Genomic DNA, 27,634 nt, shown 5'->3' on the forward strand with positions numbered 1-27,634 from the left:
ATACACACCTTTGATTCTCTTGCTATTTTTTACGAGTTTGTTCAACTCAAAATCCAATAAGGGGCTTCCCTGGTGGCGCAGTGGTTAAGAATCCGCCTGCCAATGCAGGGGACACAGGTTCGAGCCCTGGTCCAGGAGGATCCCACATGCTGCGGAGCAACTGGGCCTGCGCACCACAACTGCTGAGCCTATGCTCTAGAGCCTGCAAACCACAACTGCTGAGCCCAAGTGCCACAGCTGCTGAGGCCCACGCACCTAGAGCCCGTGCTCTGCAACAAGAGAAGCCACCCAACGAGAGGCCCGCGCACCGCAACGAAGAGTAGCCCCTGCTCACCACAACTGGGGAAGAACCCGCGTGCAGCAACAAAGACCCAACACAGCCAAAAATAAAAATAAATAAATTTTTTTTAAAAATCCAACAAGATCCACACGTTGAATTAAGTTGACACCTTTTTAAATTTATTTATTTATTTATTTCTGGCTGTGTTGGGTCTTCGTTTCTGTGCAAGGGCTTTCTCTAGTTGCGGCAAGCGGGGGCCACTCTTCATTGCAGTGCGTGGGCCTCTCACTGTCGCGGCCTCTCTTGTTGCGGAGCACAGGCTCCAGGCACGCAGGCTCAATAGTTGTGGCTCACGGGCCCAGTTGCTCCAGAGCATGTGGGATCTTCCCAGACCAGAGCTCGACCCTGTGTCCCCTGCATTGGCAGGCAGATTCTCAACCAATGGGCCACCAGGGAAGCCCCAGTTGACACCTTTTTAAAGTCTCTCTTGAAGCTCCTCCTTCCCTCTTTTCTTTTCCTTTTAACTTACTTGTTGACAAAATCAGATTATTTTACTAAAAAGCTTTCCTCATCCTAGCTTTTCCTGACTGTATTCCTGTGATATTGTTTCACATTTCCTATCTGCTGTATTTCCCGTGAACCGCTTTTAGATCTACAGGCTATGATCACACTCAGGGTTAACTGGTTTAGCAAAAACTGTATCGCCTCTCTCTTCACCTGTGCTGTATAAATAAAGTCTAGTAGGCAGTTTTTTGTGTAGATATTTTATTTTTCCTTAAATGAAAATAAGTGCAAATTATATTTTTTATAATATGTTATTTGAAGATTTAACATCATCAATTTTGCTTATTATTTATAAACAAATTGTAAATCCTAGACAATTTCAGGTAGAAAAGGTATAGTTCTGTAATACAATGCCAGGACAACTGCAATACAGCCGATCAAGATATGCAACCACTAAAGAATACTGTCACGTGTAAGCACTGAACTCACCTGCTGGAAGGCTTGAATTGTCGCTGAGTAGGAGTGAAGAGACAGACAAAATTTCAACAGATTCTGCTGTAGTCGTGACAGAAACTGAAATGCAACTTCCAATATTGCATGATAATAGGAATAATCAGTACCTGTCAGGAAGAACATTAACCAAAATAATTCTATATGACTAGAGGTATCCAAATAAGATAGTTCATAAAGTATAAAGCTATGTGTTACAAAAGCATACTGATTGCAAAATGTTACCACTATACTGTCCTGAACTGCTGTCAAATGCTTAGAATTCCTTGAAGTACACCACGCAATTGGACTTTTCTTCCCTTTGTTCAGACTATTCCCTCTCCCTAGACTGCAATTCTCCCACTTACCTGGATGACTAACTCCTACTTTCTTCCTCAGGAAGAATTCAGCTGTGAGAGCACCTATTCCAGGGAGGCACCGCCTATCCCTACCCCATGCCTCACTGGACCAAGTTCATCTCTTCTTTGGTCCCATAATATTTCTTCGCTTACCTCTTTCACTTAGCACATCATTTACGCATTTACCTACTTACTAACTGCCCCTCCCAAAGAGCCTTTGGGGCCCTAAAGCCCGAAACTATGACTTGTCTTTGTAACCACAGTGTCTGCATATGTTATCTATTCAAATAACCCAATAAGATGGAGCAGTGTGATGAGGAAGTACAAGATATTAAAGAATACTAATGAAACTGTAGTTTGGGGAGAAGCATTAAAACAATTGGAACATTACCTGAGGGGAAAAAAAAACGCGTGTACCAGTATGAAAAAATCCCCAGGATATATTAAACGAAAAGCACAAGGTACAAAACAATGTATATAGTACGCAATTTTTTCTTACTCTTAGAAAGAATAAGAAATAGGAATACATACTTATGTATTTATTGTAAAAAAGAAAAAAACACTGAAGACTAAACAAATTAATTTAAATGGCTATAAAAAGCCAAGAGAAACAGGAGGAGTAAGATTTTTCTGTGTATAGCCTTTTGTATAGCTTTGACTTTTAAACCACTATTATCTATTCCAAAAAGAAATTTAAGAAAAATATTTCACATTTAAAAAAGCAAAATGGGGCTTCCCTGGTGGCGCAGTCGTTGGGAGTTCGCCTGCCAATGCAGGGGACATGGGTTCGTGCCCCGGTCCAGGAGGATCCCACATGCCGCGGAGCGGCTGGGCCCGTGAGCCATGGCCGCTGAGCCTGCGTGTCCGGAGCCTGTGCTCCACAACGGGAGAGGCCACAGCGGTGAGAGGCCCGTGTACAGCAAAAAAAAAAGCAAAATGTAAAAGGTTCTATATGGCATTAGCACCTTCTAAGTAGAAAAAGAAATCAGAAAGAAATATCTTAAAATGTTGCCAGAATGTTAACGGTGACTATCTTTGGGTGGCGGGACTATGACTAGTATTTCAAATAAAATGTTTAACGTACTTTTATGGTCACTTCCAAGAATTCACACTCCCCTAATTTTAACCAGGAACACATCAGCATTTATACTGAAGAAATTTCATTTTAAACGTCAGAATTCAAAATTCATTACAAAACTCACTTTGATAAATTTGTTTTATGAAGTCATAAACTAAAATGATTTTTTTGATAACTCAAACAACTCTAGCTGACTCCAAATTATGTAACTAAAGCTTACAAATTATGTAACTAAAGCTTACAAATTATGTAACCAAAGCTTGTTCAAAACTTTTACGCACTTAAATCACGAAAAAAGATTCAGACTTGACTTTTTAAATATGTATTAATTTTTAAATATCATAAAGTTAAAAATCAATTAGTCAAATATTAACAGCAGTCACATAATTTTTACACATTTTCTCTTCAACAAGGACTTACGCCTGTCAATGTAATACTCAAGGTTTTAACTACTCATGTATCAGCATCTTTGACTATTAATGTTCATACTCTATGTAGCTTATATTGAATTGGAAAATGTTTGTGAAAGCTCATCAGAAACTGTAAACAAGTGATACAGTTTACCTTGTCATTAATTTGACACCTTGACACTCCAGTTGTGTGTGGCTGGCATGCATAATGGAAAACATTCTGGATGGCACTAACTTAATGATAACAAACTTAACAGATAAGAGATCAGTTGTATAATTAGTTCATAACAAAAGAAAGTGAATCAAATCTGATGGTTATTAAGTAAATGCTAAATGATTTTAAAAGAATTTGACTCCCACAAAATATTCACGTAGCACTTTCAATAAAAGAACACAAAAGAACAAAAACAAGGGGAGAAACAAAAAAAAAAATCAAAGGTAGCTCTTATCACCAAAGTTATAAACTTTTTCAAAAATAATTACTAGTTTGTGTTGACTCTGCTGGCTACCATCACAACTCTAGTCAGTAAAGATAAAAATGTATTCCATTAACTGCCATGCCACACATACTCTGAAAGAGATCAATTTTTCTAATATATTCCCAGACACCGAAGTCAAAGAAGCATTTGCTTCAATTTTACCGTGATGATCTGATGATCCAATATTTTGACTGGCTTCTACAAAATTCCAAAATTTCTCTTGACTGTCTTCTGCTAAAAACTCACTGAGAGAAAAGGGGGAAATATCAGAAATAAAACAACTTAATGAAATCTTCTAATATAAGCTATATTACTAAGGAGAGTAAAAATAGATTTTTAAGTTACCAAATGTCCAGAGCTTGGCTTTTATTTGATAATATATATTATACACGAACATGTATAACATATATTTTCTAATGATAAGCAAGTCTTACTAGCTTATTAGCTATTAATAATTAGCTTAGTAGTTTATTCACTTAGTAGCTTAATAGGTATCCCTAAAGAAACCTAGAATAATAGAAATGTTGTAACAACAGGGAAGTCCCAATATAAAGAAAGGTTATGAAATCTCATTTGTGAAAATGCTGTCAGTAGTAGAAGCAGAATTAGGAAATTGATAATTCTAGTACTAGTTCTGCTCACTCATTTTCTGAAATACCTTGCAAAGAACAAAAAAATATGTTTTTGCCTAAGTTTCTCCCAAGGAAAACATGAACCCTAGAAAAATTTCTAGGAGACTAAAGGCAGCATGTCGTAATCTTTTTACATCCACAAATCCAAATTTTCAAAATCACCAAATATTAGTTTAAAGTTAGCACTGATTTAATAAAATCAGGTCTTAGAACTTAATGCCATCTTAACTTTTTCCTTGACTTTACACTACTGTACTGACCTAAAATAAAATGGCTATTCTACATTTCCCTGCATTCAAGAGCCTAAAATCCCTTAAAAGAAAATGCATGTACTAATTGAATGCTTCATGTAAATCGGTAATCTTCTCCTCCAAGGCATACCAATGTAGTGGTGGTCTTTCCCTGTCTGAAAGCAAACTACAGATCTGGATATCAGCTTACCTAGCCAAAGGAAGACTTTCCCATTACTTGTCAACACTGGGCTGTACAACTCTCACTCTACTCCACAGCTAGACACAGAAATATGGCAACATAAGAAACATTTCCTGGTAATGCACAGCTTCTCTAAAAATAGGTTTCTGAAAATACCCATCATCATAATGTATTAAATTATTTAGTGCCCCCTTGAGTGTGGCATTTTCTAGGCTTTCGAGTAACTGACATAGACATCATACCAACCTTATAACAGCTTATAGTCTAAGAAAACAGGTAGTAAAACAGATAGATTATGATATGCAAGTAAATGCTTTGTATTCTTTGTAAGAATACAAAGTGAATCTTAGCTTAGATTCCTACAGAGGCCATATGCATATAAATATATACTTTTCATATAATTACAGGAAAACTTCTTAAACGTACATTCTTTTTCACCCCACTGCAATAAATAAGTCTTACAACGTCTAAGTGTCAAACAGCCTTAAGAAAATTAATTACCAGATCCACTGAAGTAATCCATGGAAGACAGGAACAATACAAGGTATTATTAAAAGGAACGCTGCCATTTGTTTATAGTATGCTTAAGTTTGTTTGCTTTTTGTTTTAAATTGTTTTTAGCTTCTGATACCTGAGTAAAATATCGATAAAACTTCCACTGAGTAAAATATTGATAGTTTTACAGATGACATTATACGATGTCTGGGATTTGCTTTAAAATATTTTAGTGGGAGAAGGTAGGAGGGTGGTGGTGGTGACAGTTATTGGACTTGAGTTGACAATCACTAAAACCGGGTGACAGGTAGAGGGAGAGCACATTATATATATATACCATTCTCTCCACTTATAAACTTGTTAACTTTCTTAAGGGCACAGAGTTAGTAAATCAAAAATCTGGAATTTACATTCCAATCTCAATCACTCAAATCTATCATGCTGCATTCCCAGGCCATTATAATATCTCAATAAATGATTGTATAAGCACTCAATAAATGATTGTTTCAACTTTAATAATAAACTTTACTTACACAATATTTCTTTTAGTAACTACAGCTGCTCAAAACATACTCAGAGCTCTACTTCAATTAAATATATATCACTTCATGGACAACCAGAAAGCTACAAACCCTTCAGTAGCATCAGGTCCAACTTAAAAATACACACAAGGGACTTCCCTGGTGGCGCAGTGGTTAAGAATCCACCTGCCGATGCAGGGGACAAGGGTTCGATCCCTAGTCTGGGAAGATCCCACATGCCGCAGAGCAACTAAGCCCATGTGCCACAACTACTGAGCCTGTGCTCTACAGCCCACAAGCCACAACTACTGAGCCCGTGAGCCACAACTACTGAGCCCGCGAGCCACAACTACTGAAGCCCGTGCGCCTAGAGCCCGTGCTCCGCAACAAGAGAAGCCACCACAATAAGAAGCCCGCGCACCGCAATGAAGAGTAGCCCCCGCTCGCCACAACTAGAGAAAGCCCACGTGCAACAAAGACCCAACACAGCCAAAAGTCAAATAAATAAATAAATTTATTAAAAATTTTAAAAATAAAAATACACACAAGAATAGTTTTAGTCCCTAAGGGCCAGAAGCAAAAAAGACAAAATGTCTGTATTAGCTACATGCCTCGATGTGTGGAAAAAGATTCTGGCCCTTCACCCTCCCCCCAATGGACAGTGCTGTGACCCACCATCTATGTCTGCCATGGACCCAGGAGGGAAGGAGAGTGGCCTCAGCTAGCTCTGGAGGTGAATATAGAGTAGTTTCAAAAAAGCACAGCAGTGTTTTTGAGTTGCCTACACGTCCCATTTCCTTGGCAAACTGTTCGCAAATAGCCACAGAAGAGAAGTAAAAATAATGAACCAAAATGGCAAATGGCCAGGATATCATGAAAAGGCGCTATGTTTGTTATGGGTAAGTTGCAGTGAAGGCAAGCGTTTACAGTACTCACTTCACAGAGATCAAAGAAACTGAAAAAAGACTGATCAACTAAGGCTGACAATTTTAGCATACTTTCTCAAAAGTCCATAAGTATATGCCATAAGACTCTTCTAAGACAATATACAAACACCAAGAAATTTGTTAGTCTAAGTGAGAGTAATGGGATGTAATCCAGTGAAGAATGTTAAGCAGAATATCGTAAAACATCCGTTACGGTTAGTTGCACAAAATTATTTAGAAAGTGATAGTAAATCTCAATGACTTAGGTTGACACCAGATAAATCATCCAAAATAAGATTAGCAGAAAGGAAGAAAAAATGTTCAGCTACAAGAGTCCTGGCTCAGGCAGTGCAGGACCTCACATGACCTTCAGACACTTCACTGTTACAACCACCAAGATCCAACAAAGCGCGGACATTTGAGGGGCTCGACCTATTTATCAAATTAGTTATTGTGACATCACTATGAAATACATGCAGTGGAGTTTGGGGGTTTCTGGGGGTGAGACGGGGTTGTTGGAGTTTTGCGGGGGGAGGGGGTTTGCCATTTTATTGCTGAGGAAAGGGAGGCACAGAGAAGTGATGGGAGAAAGTCTGTTCAGCAGAAAGTCGGGGAGGCTCCTCAGCAAGTCAAGACGGGCTCCTACGCGTCCCACGTTCCCACTGGCCTCTCCTCAATCCTGTACCAGAGAAGGCTTTGCCTTAGAAGGCACAACTATCCGTATACACTACCAACACAACAGACTCTTCATTCACATCTTCCTAGGGATCAAGGGGAAGATGTCAGAAGATAAAATTAGACCACAGAGTTAACTGATATAACACAACAGTTCAAATTTCCAGCTATATCAAATTCTGAAAGTTACCAAATGCTCATGGCTCACCTACCTAAATGTATGCTTTGGAAAGATTCTCTACAGGTCCTAGCTATATGTTATTTGAGATACAATAAAAATAAGTTTCCCTCTATAAACAAAAAACTGACTAAAAGAGAGGTATCTGGTTATATTTATATTACAAACACTAAATAAAACATACACTTGGGTTTAAAATCTCCCAAGAAATCATTGACTATATTGCATTTTATCAATTTTAAGACACTGTCAATTCTTTTTTCCAAGTTTGGGAGATCTTTTTTTTTTGGCCACACTACATGGCATGCGGGATCTTAGTTCCCTGACTAGGGATCAAACCAGCACCCCCTGCGTCGAAGGCACAGAGCCTTAACCACTGGATTTCCAGGGAAGTCCCTGGGAGATCTTCTTTATTGAGAAACTGAGATGTATGTTTTCTTTTTTCCTAAAAACATATGTGTGGTTTCTACGATCCATCTACTAACTCATTCTTAAGGTTCACTTGAGCTGTTGTCAAGTTTCCTTCAACTTTTATTTTCTTCTGTACTCCCCAGACCAGGGAATCTCTTCTAGCTTGAGAGATAACAGTGGGAAGCTTGATGTGATTTACTGCATATTTGCTATGCTCTAAATCCCTTCAAGGCCTAGGCTTTTGAAACTCATTTTCTGCACCAAGACCCTAGGAACAAAGAGGGATAGAGATGGCTATGTAGGGGATCAGGCAGACAGGCACGAATCATCTTCTAGAGTTTCCTGTAGCCCCAGATGGTACAGTCCCAGCAGAGGGGCACTAAGGTAGAGATGGGGTAGGAGACTGGGGTCCAGTATGTTTCAGGAATAGCAGGATGAAATGCTGCCCAAAGACACTGTCAATTTTAAGACATATCATTGTTTTATGAAACACTGAGTGAAAGATGCCACCAATTTTAAGATAACATATTGATTTGATTAAATGCATCCTGATTTTGGAGATGCTACAATCGGATAAAATGTGGCCACTTTCTTAGCTTCCCCCTGCACTCTCTTATGTTGGGGTCTCCTTCCAAGTTCTTGGGAGGGGCATGTCCTCTTCCCCCACCTTGCCAAGCTCTCTTCTCTTCCTTTTATTAAACACCTCTTAACACCTTCTTCAAATAAATAGAAAATTTCTTTTCTATTAGTAGAAACTCTACTAATAGTAGAAGAGTAGAACTCTCTCTTCCTTTATTACCACATTTACACTTTTCCTGGACGATAACATAATAATTTAACCAATTCAATATATTTGTCTAAAGAAATCCCTAAAGATCTCTGTCATCAATTCAGTCCTAGCCTGCTGACAGATAGAGTCTGTGTCCTAACAGCCTGTGAACAGCACACAAGCACAGTGCACACTGAAAGAAGCTCTTACTAAATGCATGTGATGAGAATCTCACTCCCTAAAAGCTCCTGAATATTCACTAGCAGAGCCTACATTTTCACTCAAACACGTGAAAGAAAAAAAATGTCTTCTTACCTGGTTTCTAACAACAACGGAGTGGAAAACCATTTTGTTGTAAGAGAGGTTGTAATGGCTTTTGAATCTGCCTTTGCTGAGGAAAACAGCCATAGTCCAGTGAGTACAGTCAGAAGGCCCATTTTACGGCAAACCCCTAAAAAGGGAAAAAAAAAAAAAAGTTTCGCTACAAGGCAATGTTTAAACCTGAATCTTAATAATTAGAGATAAAAAATAACATGACTATCACAGAAATAAAAATGCTTCCGAAATACAACAGCATCTACTATCTAGATAGTTCAGCAGAACTTTAGACACAACTAAAGGTGTGTCATTCATTACACTCTCTCCTACAAAGGCTGCACTTCATCTCCTGGGTGCCTATACCATACAGAGATATAAAAGTCAGCTGGTGGCCCAGCAGGTTGCACACAATCATTATGAAGCAGGAGAGTAAATAAAGCTTAGACAGGTGAAAACACAAATGAAAGGTGTTACAGGTTGAACTGTATTCCCCCAAAAAGATAGAGTGAAGTCCTACCCCACCCCAGTACCTCAGAATGTGAACTTGTTTGGAAATATGGTCTTTACAGAGGTAATCATGTTAAAATGAGGTCATCAGGGTAGGCCCTGGTCCAATAACTGGTGTTATTAAAAGAAAGGGGCGGGGCGGGGGGGGGGAATGTGGGCAGAGAGACAGGCATGCAGAGGGAAGACTACATGAAGAGACACAGGGAGAATGCCCAGTAAAAACGGGGGCAGACACTGGAATTACACTGCAAGCCACGAACACCCAGGGCTACCAGACGCTGGAAGAGGGAAAGAAAGATCCTCCTCTACAGATTTCAGAAGGAACATGGTCCTGTGACACCTTAATTTAGAACTTCTAGCCTCCCAAAATTCGTGAGACAATAAAGTGCTGCTCTAAGCCACCCAGTTTGTGGTACTTCGTTATGGCAGCCTTAGGAAGCTAATAGGGTGGGTCGCGAGTGTAAAATCAAATACAGGTTCTGGAATGAGGAAATGTAAGAACTCAATAGATCCCCATCTATAAAATAAGAAAGTTGGGATCACTGGTGAATCAGCAGGGCCACAGAATGCAGGCCTCCTAAATCCCCAGCAGCAGCCTCAGCAAGCATGCCGAGATCCTTGGGGTCCACATCATTTCACAAAAGGTCTCCGGCTGCAGGCTTCTTTGATCTGTGTTTTCATCCCTGGAAGTCTGCCTAACACAACCTAATCAGACTTCCACTGTGATATAAAAAGTCAGCATCCAAGTTCCACCCATTTGAATGGGAACCCAAAGGGGACAAGAATATGTGGGAAACACTAAACCAAACTTGTGCTTCTGAATGCTAAGGTTTGGTAAAGCTCACCCCAATTCCTCGACGCCAGTTATAATACACACTGCTGGGGAGAGACAGCCCACATACTGGAGCAACCAGTCAGTATCTTCCTTTTACAAAAAGCTTTATCATTTGTGCCAACATCTTGCTTCATATGACACATATCTCTAAAGAACAATGGTCCGAAGAGAAATGAATTCTACCAAATAGAAAAGTTGCTTTTAAAAGAGTCTGAAGTTCAGGCACTGCCAGCTTCTTTGGAAACAAAAAAAAAATTAATATGAACATCCTATTTATAAATAAACATTAAAAAAAAACAACATCGATAAAGACTAGGACTAAGCAAACTAGACCTCTGACAATGAAACCTGCTGGCCCTGATTCCTGGCTTGGGGGCGGGGAAGGAGAAGTCCAAGTCCATGCAGGCCCCTCTCGGAATGTAGCAAAAGTTACTGACATTTCCCGCAGAGGAGAAAGCAAGGACCCAAACTTTTACATACAATTTCAGCCCACTCAACTCTCTCCGACACTCTAGCCTCAGAAACCTGCGCCTCATGATAGAACAAACACGGGTCAGCAAGACGAGAAAGCCTTTAGAGTCAGGCACCTGTGATCAATTCCTGAGTTTGCTACTCACTGGCAGTTTCACCACAGGCACCTTACCTGATAACTCCCTCGCCCTTAGTCTCCCACTCTCTCAAATAGGAATAACAGTACCTGCCGCAACATGCGCCACGAGCGAATTGAGAAGGCAACGTGAAAGTCACTTTGTAAAGTGTCAAGTACTACAGTGGGGAGGGGACAGGGAGGGACCGAAGGCCCCAGGAAACACCCGCACTTACAGAGCAATTACTCCGGGCGAATCACTCTGGACAGCGCCACTGCCAAGCACTCTGCAAACTCGTTACCCAGCCCTTTCACACAAGGCCCCAGGAGACTGCAGCTCCCGAGGGGGGCAGCCTCGTCCACTTTGTCCACCAGAGCCAACAGCGCAGGGCCTGGCAAACAGCAGGTAGTCCATAAATACGCTGCATGATGCGTGAAACACTATCATCCCTACTTGAAAAATAAGAAAATGGCAGCTCGGAGAGGCTAAGTAACTTGCCGGACTAATAAATAGCAATGTTTGGAACCCACATCTGCCTGTTTTCAAAAGTTCCACAATACCATGCTCTCTGCCCTGGTCCTCTGGCTTTAAGAAGGGGTAAGAATTCATACTGTGCAGACCCAGAATGAGCAAAGGACTTTATTACAAGACCCAAGGCAAGTTCAAAGATTTTCTAGGGGCAGAGTCCTTGGGACCCAGGTGGCTGAGAGAGGTACAGCTTCAACTTGAAACCAAGGGTGTGAGCCTGAAGTTGGGAGCAAACCAAACCAAGCCACCAGCCTGAACAGATCCATACTTGGGCTGGCTCTGGGGACTGAATGTGAGCTCCTCAAGCACAGGGAGTTTTGTCGGTCAGTCACATGCCTAGCATAATGCCTGGAACACAGGAGGCACTCACAATAAAATAAACACAGACTTTGTTCATCAAAGGATGAATGAAAGCCACTGGAAGAAAGGGATGTGGCACCAAGAGTAAAGGCGCTACAAAAAGCCTAAGACTTAAGAAGGGTGAAAATGAAAACTCTACGTACCATGACTCACCCAGAGATCCCCCTGCCCTGCTTTAAGGAGACAGAGAGTTTCTGGGGCACAGTACAGCATCAGTAGAGATGGGAAAAAGAGGAAAGCTACACATTAAAGAAGAGCTTTCCCAGACCCCACATCCTTGATACCACAGGTAACACCAGAGGAAAAGGTTGTCCAGAGAAGTAGAAATAAGAACGTCACTGAGTGGCCTTTTGTTTGAGGATGGCTTCATTCTACGAGATCCCTTATCACTCTGACCCTCTGACCTTAAAAGCTGTGAAATAACAGCTGTCAGAATCTGCAGCGTGGCACTGCATGATTATAGGCATCACGCTTCCAGCATGATGGATAAATTAAAAACAGTCTTTAAAAGGTTCTACGCCCAAAAGATTCATCTAGTAAGATCTAGTGTGTGGCCCGGTTTCTTTAGTTTAAAGACACTATCTCTTGCTCATTTATCAAAAATATTAATCAAAATTATATTATGGCAAATGTTTTTCACTTTTGGAAAACAGAAGAAGCATAAAATTATAAATCATCATCAACTTTTTCTTTTTCCATTTTTAAACTGAAGAAAATAGCTTACAAACTCAAAAAAACCTTGCAGGGTGCAAGTTAATAAGTAGCCATCCGAGTTTCAACATATATGATTAACAGCAAGGAAAAATACCAGGAAGTACTCTTCTTGAGAAATAAATTTACTTCTGAAAAATTTAAACTTAATATACACTTATACCTGTTAGCAAAACCCATTTGCTGTGAACCACATACATGCAATTTCAGGTTAAAATTAGATACTATACATGTAATATGAAAATGATCGCAAGTAACTGGAGAAAAAGTCTAATGGTATTTTCTCCATAGTTCAATTTATTCTCCTCAAGTTAAATATGCACTGTGAAGATGCCCTACTACTGTATAAAGCAACGTTTATTTCCTTCAATAAAAATGAGTTTCAGCTAAGTTTAACAAAAGGAAGTCAAATGGAAAGGCTACAATCAACCCAAACTTTGTGTTGTTGTCATATAGCTATTTAAAATGTCTTCAAACATCACACAGTAAAGTTGGCTGGCCAAGTACACGATGAATCAATGTTTCCAATACAGTGTAACACAGTAAGGCATAAGACCCCAGGACTTTGAATGAACAAAATATGCTAGTTCTCAAATCGGGCAAGAAATGCAAAACGATCTAGAGATTCTGGCCAAGGAACACGAAGAGCTCCCACCCATAACTTATTGGCGATGTACGCAGATCTTTCTCTTCTGGCAGGTCCCACACTAAAAGTGAAACCGGATCATCCAATTTTCAGCCACCAGATCCTCGTATTAAATGAAAACGGAACCAATATTCATCACCCGAATTCATTGTAGGGAAAAAAGAAATCTATAAAAAGATCCATTCGTTCTCCAACCGGAGTCCTGCAAACTGCTGGTTCTCAGCCTACTTGGGGTCAGGCTTGGACGAAATTCACGTTAGGGCACTTCCCCCACCTCCGTCTGCACTTGGGCACACGGGTCTCGAAGCTCTTCAATGAAGGTTCAAAACGGCTAAACAGAGCCCGCGACCACCCTCGCAGAGACGGTATGTGCCCAGAGGACACCAAGGGACAACTCGGGGGACTCCCAAAGAAGGGGAGGGCTGGGATACAGGAGGGGAAACTGAGTCAGGGAAGAAACGGAAGCTCAAGGTGACCGGGACACAAGGTGGCCTCGCTCCCCAGACCCTCTCTCCCCCCGCGAGAACTCCCCACGCCCCCCCCCCAGGGGTACCTGTCACCGGCCGCGCAGCGGCAGCACACGCGCCGCCCGCAGACCCTTTCCAGTCCATGCCGGGGCCGCGCTTCGTCCACGACTGCACCTGCGACAACGCCGGGGCGGGGCGGCGCAGCGGCGGGGCGGCAGCAGCTGCGCCAGTGAGCGGCCTACACGCGCCTTTCCCGTGGCTCCTCTCGCAAGCCGGCCTTGCAAAGATAGAGCTCTGCCGCCGACCGCCCTTTACTTCCGCTTCCTACTGGCTAGAGACGGAGGACTTCCGGCTACCGAGTCGCAGCCGGAGCCGCCCAGAGCGTCTCTCGGCCGCCATCTTACATCCGATGAGGCCCCGCCTGCCTCCTTGCTCTTTGCAGTTCAGTGTGGTTAGGTAGGCGTCGGTCTTCGAGGTCGTGGGGTCTCGTAAAGGGGGACAGCTGAGACCCAGAAACTTCTTTACATAGAAAGTGTAAAATTTTAACTGACTTTTGATTATATGACACAAACAGTCCTTCGCTTGAGAATGGCAGAGCAAGGACTAAAAACACTTGCATTAATCTGATAGCTATATGTCTCTACTGTGCTTAAGAACTTCTGTAGCTGACTACTGGGCTTTCTGTTCCTTGCTGGACTAAAAGGAGTTCAAATAATTTTAAGGAATGGAAATGACTTTTAAAATTTATTTCTTGAGGGAGATTTTGTGTTAGTAGATTTCTGTTGTGTGTTTTTAAAATCACTTCAGGTGATGCTTCCATAAAAAAGGAATTGTTTAATTCACTGAATTACAGTTAGTTTTTTGCTCTCTGTTTTAACTTGGTCTTCTACTATTGATGCATGAATAACACCAATATTTGCTTAGTTATAGCATACAATCAAGTGACAGCGCAGAACTTCTAGGAAAGTTGGGTTTCTCTTTTTCTAAAATTTTCTCAGAAAATTCAGGGCTATTTTGTTTGACTTAAACGCAGATTTTTTTTATTGTTTTAACTTTTTATTTTGAAATAATTACAGAATCACAGGTAGTTGCAAACATAGTACAGTGAGATCCCATGTACCTGGTTCTTCCAATAGTTACATCTCAAATAAGTATATTACAGTCTCAAAACCAGAAAATTGACATTGGTACAATATGTTTGTATAGTTTTGTCATTTTATCACTTGTGTAGTTTTGTGGAACCACCACCAAAATCAAGAACTATTCCAGCACCACAAATATTTCCAGTGGGTCAGGGGGAAGGAAGGACAAGTAGATGGAGCACAGAGAATTTTTAGGGCTGTGAAACTATTCTTTATGATATTCTAGTAATGGATACATGTAGTTATACACTTGTCAAACCCACAGAATGTACACCAGGAACCCTAATGTAAACTATGGACTTTGAGTGGTAAGGACGTGCCAATGTAGGTTCATCAATTGTAGCAAATGTACCACTGTGGATGCTAATAGCAGAAGCGGCTGGGCATGTGTGGCGTTGGGGGTATATGAGAACTCTCTGCACTTTCTGCTCATTTTGCTATGGCTCTAAAACTGCTCCAAAGTCCAAACAATGAAGTCTTTTTAAAAGTGAAAATCATAAATGTTAAAGGTGGAAGGAATATAAGAAATAACCTAATCCTCTATTCTCATTGAAAAAATGAGTAAAAGTAAGACTCAAACTTTCAAAAATAATTGATAGACTTTATATTTTTAGTAGTTTTATATATATATTTTAATTTTATAGGAGTATAGTTGATTTACAATGTTGTGTTAGTTTCAGGTGTACAACACAGTGATTCAGTTATACATATACATATATTTATTCCTTTTTATATTCTTTTCTCATATAGGTTATCACAGAATATTGATCAGAGTTCCCTGTGTTATACAGTAGGTCCCTGTTGGTTATCTATCTTATATATAGTAGTGGGTGTATGTTCATCCCAAGCTCCTTTAGCACAGTTTTAATTTTACAGAATAATTGAGCAGATAGTACATACAGTTCCATATAACCATCCCACCCCAACACCTAACAAACACCCAATACCAGTTTCCCCTAATATTAACATCTTGCACTAGTGTGGTACATTAGGGTTACGTATATATAATGGAATATATGGAATAATTTTCAAACGGAATAATTTCCAAGCCACATATCTGAAAAAGGACTTGAATCTAAAATATATAGAGGACTCTCAAAACTCAATATTGTGGAAATAATACTGATACATTATTATTAACTAAGGTCTATAGTTTACATCACAGTTCACTCTTAGCATTGTACAGTTTTATGGGTTTTCACAAATGCATACATAATTATCATTACAGCTTCATGCCGGATAGTTTCACCCCTCTAATAATCCCCTGTGCTTCACCTATTCACCTCTCCCCTGAAATCCTGGCAACCACTGATCTTACCACCATCTGCTATAGACTGAATGTTTCTGTCACATCCCTAAATTCATATGTTGAATCCTCCAATGTGATAATATTTGGAGGTGGAGCCTTTGGAAGGTGCTAGATCATGACGGTGGAGCCCTCATGAATGGGGTTAGTGCCCTTATAGAAAACCCCAGAGAGCTCCCTTGCCTTTCTCCCATCTGAGGACGCAAAGGGAAGTTCTTGCCTGTGGTCCACTTTGTCCATTAAAGTCTTTAGCATATTACACAAAGTTACTTTAAAATTCTATTCTGATATTTCCAAAATCTCAGCCATATTTGAGTCTGATCTGATGCTTTATCTCTTCAGATTATATTTTTTCTTGAATTTCAGGATGGCTCTAATTTTTGCTTGAAACCCAGACATGATGTACTGGGTAAAAGGAACTGAGGTAAATAGACCATAGTATGAAGTTTTATGTTTTTTTGGCTAGGAGTTAGGCTGTGTTTACAGTTTGCTGTAGCTGTATATGTCAGAGTCCTAAATTTCTTCCACTGTCCTTGTTTTTCTCTCCTCTTTTGTATTGGGTTTCCCTAGAAGCTGCTTCTTAAATAGAGTCTGGACATTGTAGTCCTTTCAGCTGTAATCCACCTTATTATACAGGAGCCCTGTTGATATGATGGTGAGGTTGATGAGAGGGAAAGCTCTGCAACCCTGTGATTAGCTCTCAGCTTTTAGGAGGCCTGTGCCCCTAGGCTGTGACCTTCATAAGTGCTGTTTCCATTTGTATGAGATAGGGTAGCCAGAGGGGGCTGGAGTTGGGTAATTTCTTACCCTCCAAGTCAGAAAAAGCTATGGTAATGGCTTTTTCCTTGCTGGGTAGGACGTTTTTCTGGAGAAGTCTCTGGACTCGTTTCAAAATGATTACTTTTCCCCTCCCCCAGGCCAAGCATGAAGGGATTTTTCTAGGGTACCCACTGTGAGAACCTGGTAAGTCTCCTGCGGCAAACCCCACAAAAGTGTGGGAGCCCTCTCACCTTACTCTGGGTCCTCAGGAATATTTAACTCTCAAATTAGTCTAGACTCAGCCTCTAGAAATTCACCCAAATTGCCTGTTCAGCGTTCCTACCAGTTACTAGTTGCAGCTGCTCCTACTGCAGGTAAGCTGCTCTGTATTCTCTGTGTTTGTCCATCTCTCCAGTTTTGGGGGTGGCAGTTTGTCCTCTGACTTAATTCTCTCTTGATTTTCAGCTTGTTGGGAGGACAGGAAAGATGACTCCCAAACACTACTCATAGAGCAGAAACCAGAAGTCCCAGACAGACCACTTGGAAGGAGTTGGTGACAGAACCCAGGTCTCTAGATCAGTGCTGTCTGATAGAAATAAAATGTGAACCACATATGTGGTTTAAAATTTTCTAGTAACCACATTAAAAAAGTACAAAGGGGCTTCCCTGGTGGCGCAGTTGTTGAGAGTCCGCCTGCCGATTCAGGGGACACGGGTTCGTGCCCCAGTCCGGGAGGATCCCACATGCCGCGGAGCGGCTGGGCCCGTGAGCCACGGCCGCTGAGTCTGCGCGTCCAGAGCCTGTGCTCCGCAACGGGAGAGGCCACAACAGTGAGAGGCCCGCGTACCGCAAAAAACAAACAAACAAACAAAAAGTACAAAGACACAGGGAACTATATTCAACGTCCTGTGATAAAGCATAATGGAAAAGAATATAATGAAGAATATCTATATGTATAATGAGTCACTTCACTGTACAGCAGAAACATTTACAACATTGTAAACCAGCTATACTTACACTTAAAAAATGTAAGTACAAAGAAATAGGTGAGATTAATTTTAATAACATATTTTATTTAACCCCATATATCTACTACATTATCATTTAAATGTGTAGTTATTTTAAGAGTTATTAAGATATTTTACTATTTCTTGTACTGTGTTTGAAATCTAGCATGCATTTTGCATTTCCAGCATATCTCAATTCAGTCGTTTTTTTAAATATTTATTTAGTTATTTGGCTGCGCCGGGTCTTAGTGCGGCACAGGAGATCTAGTTCCTTGACCAGGGACCGAACCCGGGGCCCCCTGCATTGGGAGCACAGAGTCTTAACCACTGGACCACCAGGGAAGTCCCTCAATCGAGTCATCTTAATTGCTCAAGAGCCACAGACTCTGCTACACCGCATCAGTCACCATAAAAAATCAATAGCAAGAGTAAACTGAGCACATCCTTCCCGGGACTGTTCCTTGAACACAGGGCACACCGCTCTGCTTATCCCCCCTGCCTGGATTGCCTTCTTCCCTTTTCTCCACAAGGTTTGCTCATACTCTTCACTTAGGTCACTGTCAACATCACCTCTTCAGAGGGACTTTCCTGACTACCCCACCTAAAATCCATCCCCCAAACTGTTACCCTCTCTCTCCTTCACCTACTTTATTTTTTCCATTCTGTATTTGTTTATAGTCTGCTTAGATGTCACCCCATGAGGAAAGGGACATTACTTAGTTCCATGCTATGTCCTCAGCCCCAGGACATTGCTCATGCAACATCCAATGATGAGTTCCAGCCACATCACCCGCCTTGGTCCGTGAGGACATACTCAATGGAGGAGATGTTCTGCCCTTGCTGTTATTCTCACCCAGTCAGCTTGTGGGCAAAGGACCTGCCTTGAGATCAGTGAGTCCCCTGGAGCTGGGGGACTGTTCTTTTAATGTAGATTCTGTTTAATATGGGTTCCTCCTCTCATTCCTGGGCTGCTTTCAATTATATTCTTAAAGAAACTTGAAACTTAAAGAAACTTGAAACTTAAAGAAACTTGAAACTTAAAGAAACTTGAATAATCACCTCTTGGTGACTATAATTTAGATATTAATTCTGCTAAAATAAAGTAAAACATACCTTTTTTTGGTTATTTTTTAAGATTGCTTCAGGAGATTGTGGGGAGGTTTGAAGATGGCCTCCAAAGATTCTTGCCTCCTAGTATTCACAGCCTTGCATGGTCCTGCAATACTGTAATTTATCATAAATATATAGGGACTTCCCTGGTGGCCCAATGGGTAAGACTCCGTGCTCTCAATGCAGGGGGCCTGGGTTCAATCCCTGGTCAGGGAACTAGATCCCACATTGCATGCTGCAACTAAGAACTGGCGCAGCCTAAATAAATAAATAAATATTTTTTAAAAAAAAGAAAGAAAAGAAATATGTGTATTTGGTCATTCAGATGACCAAAATATATCTCTCATATATATTTGGTCATCATCTATAGTTCCTGGCTCACAGCTCCAAAATGCTTCGAATTTCCTGAGTGATGAGAGCTTAAAGATGTCTCTTAGGTTACATTAATGAGATGACTTTTGAAAAGCACCTAAAAGTGAGGGCTAGTTGCCAGAACCAACCGTATGATTAGAAGGTTGGAACTTTCAGTCCCCCCACACACACCTCCAAGGAGGTGAGAGAGGCTGGAGGTTGAATCAATTACCAGTGGCTAATGATTTAATCAATTATGCCTATATAATGAAGCCTACAGAAAACCCAAAAGGGAGGGGTTTGGGGAGTTTCCATGTTGGTGAATACATGGAGATTTGGGGGAAATGGCGCTCTCTGAGAGGGCATGGAAGCTCCATGTTCCTTCCCATATACCTTGCCCTATGTATCTCATCCATCTGGTCCTTCATGAGTTATATCCTTTTATAATAAAAAGGTAATCTAGTAAATAAAATGTTTCTCTGAATTCTATGAGCTGTTCTAGCAAATTAATTGAACCCAAATAGGAGGTCAGGGGAACTTTTGATATATAGCCAATAGTCCTGCAACTGGCATCTGAAGTCCAGGGTAGGGGTTATGGGAACCTCCAATCTGTAGTCCATCTGTCAGTACCACTGGTAACAAGCTGGTTGTGTGATTAGTGTTTGAAGAGGGGGTGGGGAGTCAGTCTTGTAGGACTGAACCCTTAACCTGTAGGATCTGACACTATCTCCATGTAGAATTGAGTTGAATTCTAGGACACCCAGCTACTATCCGAGAATTGCTTCCTGTTGTGTAGCAAATCACTCCCCACCACGAACTGGAATTGGGATCTGGACAATTTTAGGTCCCCTCCCACAGTGAACATGGATGATCTAGGTAACCAACAGATTATTGTGGAAATTATAGAGTATGTCTTTCGAGATTAAGTCATAAAAGACATTGGTACTTCCCTCTTGCTCTCTCTTGCATCACTTGCTCTGGAATAAGCCAACTGCTGTGTTGGTGTTGAGACTCAAGCAGCCCCAGGGAGAGGTCTACGTGAGCAGGAGATGAGCCCCCAGCTAACTGCCGGTATCAACTTTCTGGCCATGTATGTGAGTTGTCTTGGAGTTGGATGTTCCCACTGTGGCTGCAATCTCTGCCCATAATCTTAATTGCACCTAGTGAAAGACACCAAGGCAGAACCACTCAGTTAAGCCAATCGCTGGTCCCAACTCATAGGAACTATGTGAGATAATGGTTCTTGTTTTTTAATGCCACTATGTTTTGGTATAATTTGTTACATATCTCAAAGCCACAAAGCAGTGTGGCCCTGTGCCAGTGCACACAGAATGGCCTGGGGCACATCAGCCCAGGAAGAACTGAAGTTGGATGGGCAAGGGGTACCCATGCTGGGAGCACAGGCAGCAGCTGTAAATTGTATCCTCATTACTCTGACCAGATATAGAGTTTTGCTAGGGAGTAGTCCATGCTTGTTTCATGCAGTTTCTGAGGAATCCCTGCTCCATGTCGTATCCTGAGGCATGTAGCTCAATGATGCCTCAAAAAGAAACCCTGTATTCACTGGGAATCATTTTTTTCTCAATATTGTGTCTTTGTAAACAGTCTTGAAGGAAAAAAAAGTCCAACACCCCAGATTGTTTGAACTTGAGATGAGGTTTATCCATAGCAGCTCCATGTTAATGATAAATCTAGAACAGTGTTTAGACTGCAACAAACAGTAACGTATTTCATATTGTGACATAATGCTCATAAACATATCTAGAAAACTGAAAAATATTTTATGAGACTATACTTTATACATTTGATCATGTAAAAACATTACAAAGTTGATATCAAATATTATTCTATTCATATGTATATATAACGCAGGAAAAAATAAACAATACAAAAACAAAAAAATTGGAAGGACTTTGTTCAATGCCTGTTCCTGAGTGTATTTCAACCCAGAACACTCAAGGACAAAGCTATTATGCACATATCTGGTTGAGACTTACGTGAACGTTCATTAAAAAACTCACTGGTAAGTCTCATACTTGCTAACTATAGATAAAATTCTCCTACATTTCACAGATGTGAATTATGTTATGTTAAAATTAAACACTACATAATAGAAAAGAAAACAATCAAACTAAAAAAGAAAAAAACAAAAACAAAAAAAGGAAAGAAGAAATACAAAATCAACTGGAAAACATGATTTAAAATGGCAATGAAAGGACTTCCCTGGTGGTGCAGTGGTTAAGAATCTGCTTGTCAATGCAGGGGACATGGGTTCAATCCCTGGTCTGGGAAGATCCTACATGCTGTGGAGCAACTAAGCCCCCGAGCCACAACTACTGAGCCCGTGTCCTGCAACTACTGAAGCCCGTGTGCCTAGAGCCCCTGTTCCACAACAAGAGAAGCCACCACAATGAGAAGCCTATGTACCACAACAAAGAGTAGGCCCTGCTCACAGCAGCTAGAGAAAGCCCACATGCAGCAACGAAGAACCAATGCAGCCAAAAATAAATAAATAAATAATTTTTTTAAAATGGCGATGAATACATATCTATCAATAATTACCTTAAATGTCAATAGACTAAATGCTCTGATCAAGAGAAATAGAGTGGCAAACTGGATAATAAAAGAGCCTACAATATGCTGCTGATAAGAGACCCACTTCAGGGCAAAGGACACACATATATTGAAAGTGAGGGAATGGAAAAAGATATTTTGCGCAAACAGAGGTAACAAGAAAGCATGGTGGTAATACTCACATCAGACAAAAGAGACTTTAAAACAAAGTCCATAAAGAAAGATAAAGAAGGATACTATATAATGATAAAAGGATCAATACAAGAAGTGGATACTACACTCATTAAAATACATGTACCCAGTATAGGAACACCTTAATACATAAAACAAATACTAACAGATATAAAGGGAGATCTTGATGGGAATACAATAATAGTAGGAGACTGTAACACCCCACTGACATCAACAGACAGATCTTCCAGATAGAAATTCAATAAGGCAAGAGAGATCCTAGATGACACAATAGAAGAGTTAGACTTCATTGATATTTTCAGGACATTACATCCCAAAAAAAAAAAAAAACCCAAGAAACAGAATACACATTCTTTTCAAGTGCACATGGAACATTCTCTAGGATAGACCACACTCTAGGACACAAGAGAAGCCTCAACAAATTTAAGAGGATAGAAATTATTTCAAGCATCTCTTCTGACCACAACAGCATGAAACTAGAAATCAGCCACAGAAAGAGAAATGAGAAAAAAATGATTACATGGAGATTAAACAACATGGTACTAAAAAACCAATGGATTAATGATTAAATCAAAGAGAATAATTAAAACTATGTTGAGACAAGTGACAATGAAAATGCAACCATACAAAATCTATGGGATGCAACAAAAGCAGTCCTTAGAGGGAAGTTCATAGCAATACAGGCCTTCCTCAAAAAAACAAGAAAAATCTCAAACAACCTAACCTACCACTTTAAAAATTAGAAAAAGAAGAGCGAACAAAACCTAAAGTCAGCAGAAGGAAGGAAATAATAAATATCAGAGAGGAAATAAGTAAAATAGAGATTAAAAACAATAGAAAAAATCAATGAAATCAAGAGCTGGTTTTTTGAAACAATAAACAAAGTCAACAAACTTCTGGCCAGGCTCACCAGGAAGAAAAGGGAGCAGACCCAAGTAAACAAAGTAAGATATGATAGAAGAGAGATAACAATGGATACTGCAGAAATACAAAAATCCATAAGAGAATACTATGAACAATTATATGCCAACAAATTGGACAATCTAAAGGAAATGCACAACTTTCTAGAAACATAGAGCCTGCCAAGAAGAAATAGATAAGTCAAGAAGAAATAGATAATTTGAACAGACCAATCACTAGAAGTGAAATACAATCTTTAATTAAAAAACAACAGAAGGGCTTCCCTGGTGGCGCAGTGGTTGGGAGTCCGCCTGCTGATGCAGGGGACATGGGTTCGTGCCATGGTCCAGGAGGATCCCACATGTCGCGGAGCGGCTGGGCCCATGAGCCATGGCCGCTGAGCCTGCGCATCTGGAGCCTGTGCTCCGCAACGGGAGAAGCCACAACAGTGAGAGGCCCGCGTACTGCAGGAAAAAAAAAAAAAAAAACCAGAAAACAAAAAAAACTCCCTGCAAACAAAAGTTCAGGACCAGATAGCTTCACTTGGGAATTCTACCAAACATACAAAGGACTTATCCTGACCCTTCTCAAACTCTTCCAAAAGACTGAAGGGAAGAGAACAGTTCCAAAGACATTCTATGGGACTTCCCTGGTGGACCAGTGGTTAAGACTTAGTACTCCCAGTGCAGGGGGCCCAGGTTCAATCCCTGGTCAAAGAACTAGATCCCGCATACTGCAACTGAGAGCCCACATGCCGCAACTAAATGATCCCGCTTGCTGCAACTAAGACCTGGTGCAGCCAAATAAATAAATAATTTTTTTTAAAGAATAAATTAACCAAAGACATTCTATGAAGCTACCATCACACTAATAGCAAAACTAGACAAAGACACTACCAAAAAAGAAAATTACAGGCTAATATCATTGATGAACACACATGCAAAAATTCTGAAAAAAATATTAGCAAACCAAATCCAACAGCACATAAAAATGATCATACAGGGAATTCCCTGGTGGTCCAGTGGTTAGGACTCCACACTTTCACTGTGGAGGGCCCAGGTTCAACCCCAGTCAGGGAACTAAGATCTCACAAGACACATGGCATGGCAAAAAAAAGAAAAAAAAAGATCATACACCACGATCAAGTTGGATTCATCCCAGGGTCACAAGGATGGTTTAACACACGCAAATCAATTAATGTGATATACCACATCAACAAAAGAAAAGACAAAAACCACATGATCACCTTGATAGATGCAGAAAAAAACATTGATAAAATTCATTCATGATTAAAAACTCTTTCCAAAATGGGCATAGAGAGAACATGTCTCTATATAATAAAATCTATTTATGAAAAACCCACAGCCAACATAATACTCAATGGTAAAAAGCTGAAAGCCTTCCTGCTAAAATCTGGAAGGATGCCCACCCTCACCACACCTATTCAACATAGTATTAGAAGTCCTAGCCACAGCAATCAGACAAGAAAAAGAAATAAAAAGTATCCAGATTGGAAGGAAAGAGGTAAAATTGTCGTTATAGGCAGAGGACATGACACTATGTATAGAAATCCCTGAAGACTCCACACAAAAGCTACTAGAACTTATAAATGAATTCAGTAAGGTAGCAGAATACAAGGTTAACATACAGAAATCTGTTGCATTCCTTCACACTGGCAAAAAATATATCAGAAAGGGAAAGTTTTTTTAAAAATTCCTTATAAAATCACATCCAAAAAATGTACTTAAGAATAAAGCTCACCAAGGAGATGAAAGACTTATATGCTGAGAACTGTAAAACATTGATAAAGGAAATTGAAGATGATTCAAAGCAATGGAGAGATATCCCATGCTCTTGGATTGGAAGAATTAATATTGTTAAAATGACCATACTACCCAAAACAATCTACAAACAATCTATCAAATTGCCCATGAGATTTTTCACAGAATTAGAACATATAATGCTAAAATTTATATGAAACCATAAACAAGCCAGAAGTACCAAATCAATCCTGAGGAAAAAAAACAATCCTGAGGAAAAAAAACAAAGCTGGAGGCATAACCCTCCTAGACTTCATACAATACTACAAAGCTACAGTAATCAAAACAGCATGGTATTGGCACAAAAACAGACATATGGATCAATGGAACAGAACAGAGAGCCCAGAAATAAACCCATATACTTTTGGTCAATTAACTTTCAACAAAGGAGGCAAGAATATACAATGGAGAAAAGGCAGTTTCCTCAGAAAGTGGTGTTGGGAAAGCTGGACATGCACATGTAAATTGATGAAGTTAGAATACACCCTCACACCATATGCAAAAATAAACTCAAAATGGCATAAAGACTTAAATATAAGACATGACACCATAAAACTTCTAAAAGAGAACATAAGCAGAACATTCTCTGACATAAATCATAGCAATGTTTTCTTAGGTTTCCCAAGGCAATAGAAAGAAAAGCAAAAAATAAACAAATGGGATGTCATCAAACTTATAAGCTTTTGCACAGCAAAGGAAACCATAAACAAAACAAAAAGACAACCTAAGACTGGGAGGAAATATTTGCAAATGATGTGACAAACAAGGCCTATTTTCCAAATTAAACAAACTACGCATACAACTCAGCAACAAAAAAACAAACGACCCGATCAAAAAATGAGCAGAAGACCTAAATAGATATTTCTCCAAAGAAGACATACAGACAATAGGCACATGAAAAGATGCACCACATTGCTAATTATTAGAGAAATGCAAATCAAAACTACAATGATGTATCACCTCAATCCAGTCAGAATGGCCATCATTTAAAAAGTCTACAAATAATAAATGCTGGAGAGAGTGTGGAGAAAAGGGGACCTTCCTATACTGTTGGTGGGAATGTAGATTGGTGCAGCCACTATGGAAAACAGTATGGAGGTTCCTCAAAAACTAAAAATAGAACTGCCATATGATCCAGCAATCCCACTCTGGGTCATATATACAGACAAATCTATAATTCAAAAAGATACATGCACCCCTACATTCATAGCAGCACTATTTACAATAGCCAAGACATGGGAGCAACCTAAATGTCCAGTGACAGATGAATGGATAAAGAAGATGTGGTATATACTTATATACAATGGAATATTACTCAAGCCATAAAAAAGAAGGAAATAATGCCATTTGCGGCAACATGGATGGACCTAGATTTTATCATACTAAATAAAGTAAGTCAGACAGAGAAAGGCAAGTATCATATGATATCACTTATATGTGGAATTTAAAAATAGATACAAATGAACTTATTTACAAAACAAAAACAGACTCAGGGACATAGAAAACAAACATGGTTACCGAAGAGGAAGGCGGGGGAGGGATAAGGAAAGTTTGGGATTAGCAGATACAAACTATTTTATATAACATAGATAAACAACAAGGTCCTACTGTATAGCTCAGGGAACTATATTCAATATCTTGTAATAAACCATAATAGAAAAGAATATGAAATAGAATATATATATGCATCAGTATAACTGAATCACTTTGCTGTACACCAGAAACTAACACAACATTGTAAATCAACTATACTTTAATAAATTAAATAAAATAACATATTTAAAAATTAGGGGCTTCCCTGGTGGTGCAATGGTTAAGAATCCGCCTGCCAATGCAGGGGACACGGGTTCGAGCCCTGCTCTGGGAAGATCCCACATGCTGCGGAGCAACTAAACCCGTGCACCACGACTTCTGAGCCTGCGTTCTAGAGCCCGTGAGCCACAACTACTGAGCGCAGGCACCGCAACTACTGAAGCCTGCACGTTCTAGGGCCCAAGTGCCACAACTACTGAATCCCATGTACCTTGAGCCCATGCTCTGCGACAAGAGAAGACACCACAATGGGAAGCCCGCACACCGCGACGAAGAGTAGCCCCCACTTGCTGCAACTAGAGAAAGCCCACGCGCAGCAACGAAGACCCAATGCAGCCAAAAATAAATTTTTTAAAAGTTTTAATTAAATGCTATAAATCCACCCCCTGCCTCTTGGTAATGGTCAAACTGATCATTTACCAGTGAATCAAATGTCACCTATAGACAAAAGCTTGAGACACCAATAGTAGCAAATGCACATCCCTTGTACCATCTCACTCACAAACTTGTCAAAACTGGCATTAGCATTTGTCACAATGGGTGTAGTTTCGGAGTAAGAAACTGTGAAATGCAGTGTGACATTTTCTGTTCTTTTTTTTTTTTTTTTACTTGTCATAGCCCACAGATTTTTGGGTAGCTGGTCCACAGATTTGAAAACACTGGCTTAGAAGCTTTAACCTTTTAAATAGATACAGTATATGGTTCCCTGCCTGTATTAGCTTTCTATTGCTGCTTTTACAAACTACAACAAAATTAATGACTTATAGTTACACCCTTGTATTTTCTTACAGTTCTATAGGTCAGGAATATGACATGGATCTTGCCGGGCTGCATTGCCCTCTGGAGGCTCTAGGGAAGGACTCACTTCCTTGCTCATTCAGGCTCTCACAGAATTCAGTTCCCTGGGGTTGTTTGACTGAGGTCCCCATTTCCTTGCTGACTGTCATCTGGGCCTACCTTTAGCTCCTAGAGGCCTCTCTCTGGTCCATGCACATAGCTCCCTGCAGCTCAGAGCCAGTAACAGGACACTGAACACTTCTCTTCTGTTCTTGCATCTCTCCCAC

General features: G+C 40.2%; 1 protein-coding gene across 2 annotated transcripts in view; it reads right to left on the reverse strand.

The window, feature by feature from the left end:
* UGGT1 (UDP-glucose glycoprotein glucosyltransferase 1) overlaps positions 1-13,915 on the reverse strand; it is a 130,298-nt gene extending 116,383 nt beyond the window's left edge. For both annotated transcript variants that reach the window (XM_004276873.3, XM_033400187.2), the window contains exons 1-4: positions 13,684-13,915; positions 8,954-9,089; positions 3,762-3,844; positions 1,274-1,404 (exon numbers count right to left, since the gene is read on the reverse strand). In XM_004276873.3, coding sequence (XP_004276921.2) covers positions 1,274-1,404; positions 3,762-3,844; positions 8,954-9,089; positions 13,684-13,741 — 408 coding nt within the window. In that variant the 5' untranslated portion in view covers positions 13,742-13,915. The remainder of the gene's footprint in view (positions 1-1,273; positions 1,405-3,761; positions 3,845-8,953; positions 9,090-13,683) is intronic.
* Positions 13,916-27,634: the final 13,719 nt, after the last annotated feature.

This window comes from Orcinus orca, chromosome 7 (genome assembly GCF_937001465.1).
Source record: "Orcinus orca chromosome 7, mOrcOrc1.1, whole genome shotgun sequence".
Taxonomy (NCBI): Eukaryota; Metazoa; Chordata; class Mammalia; order Artiodactyla; family Delphinidae; genus Orcinus; species Orcinus orca.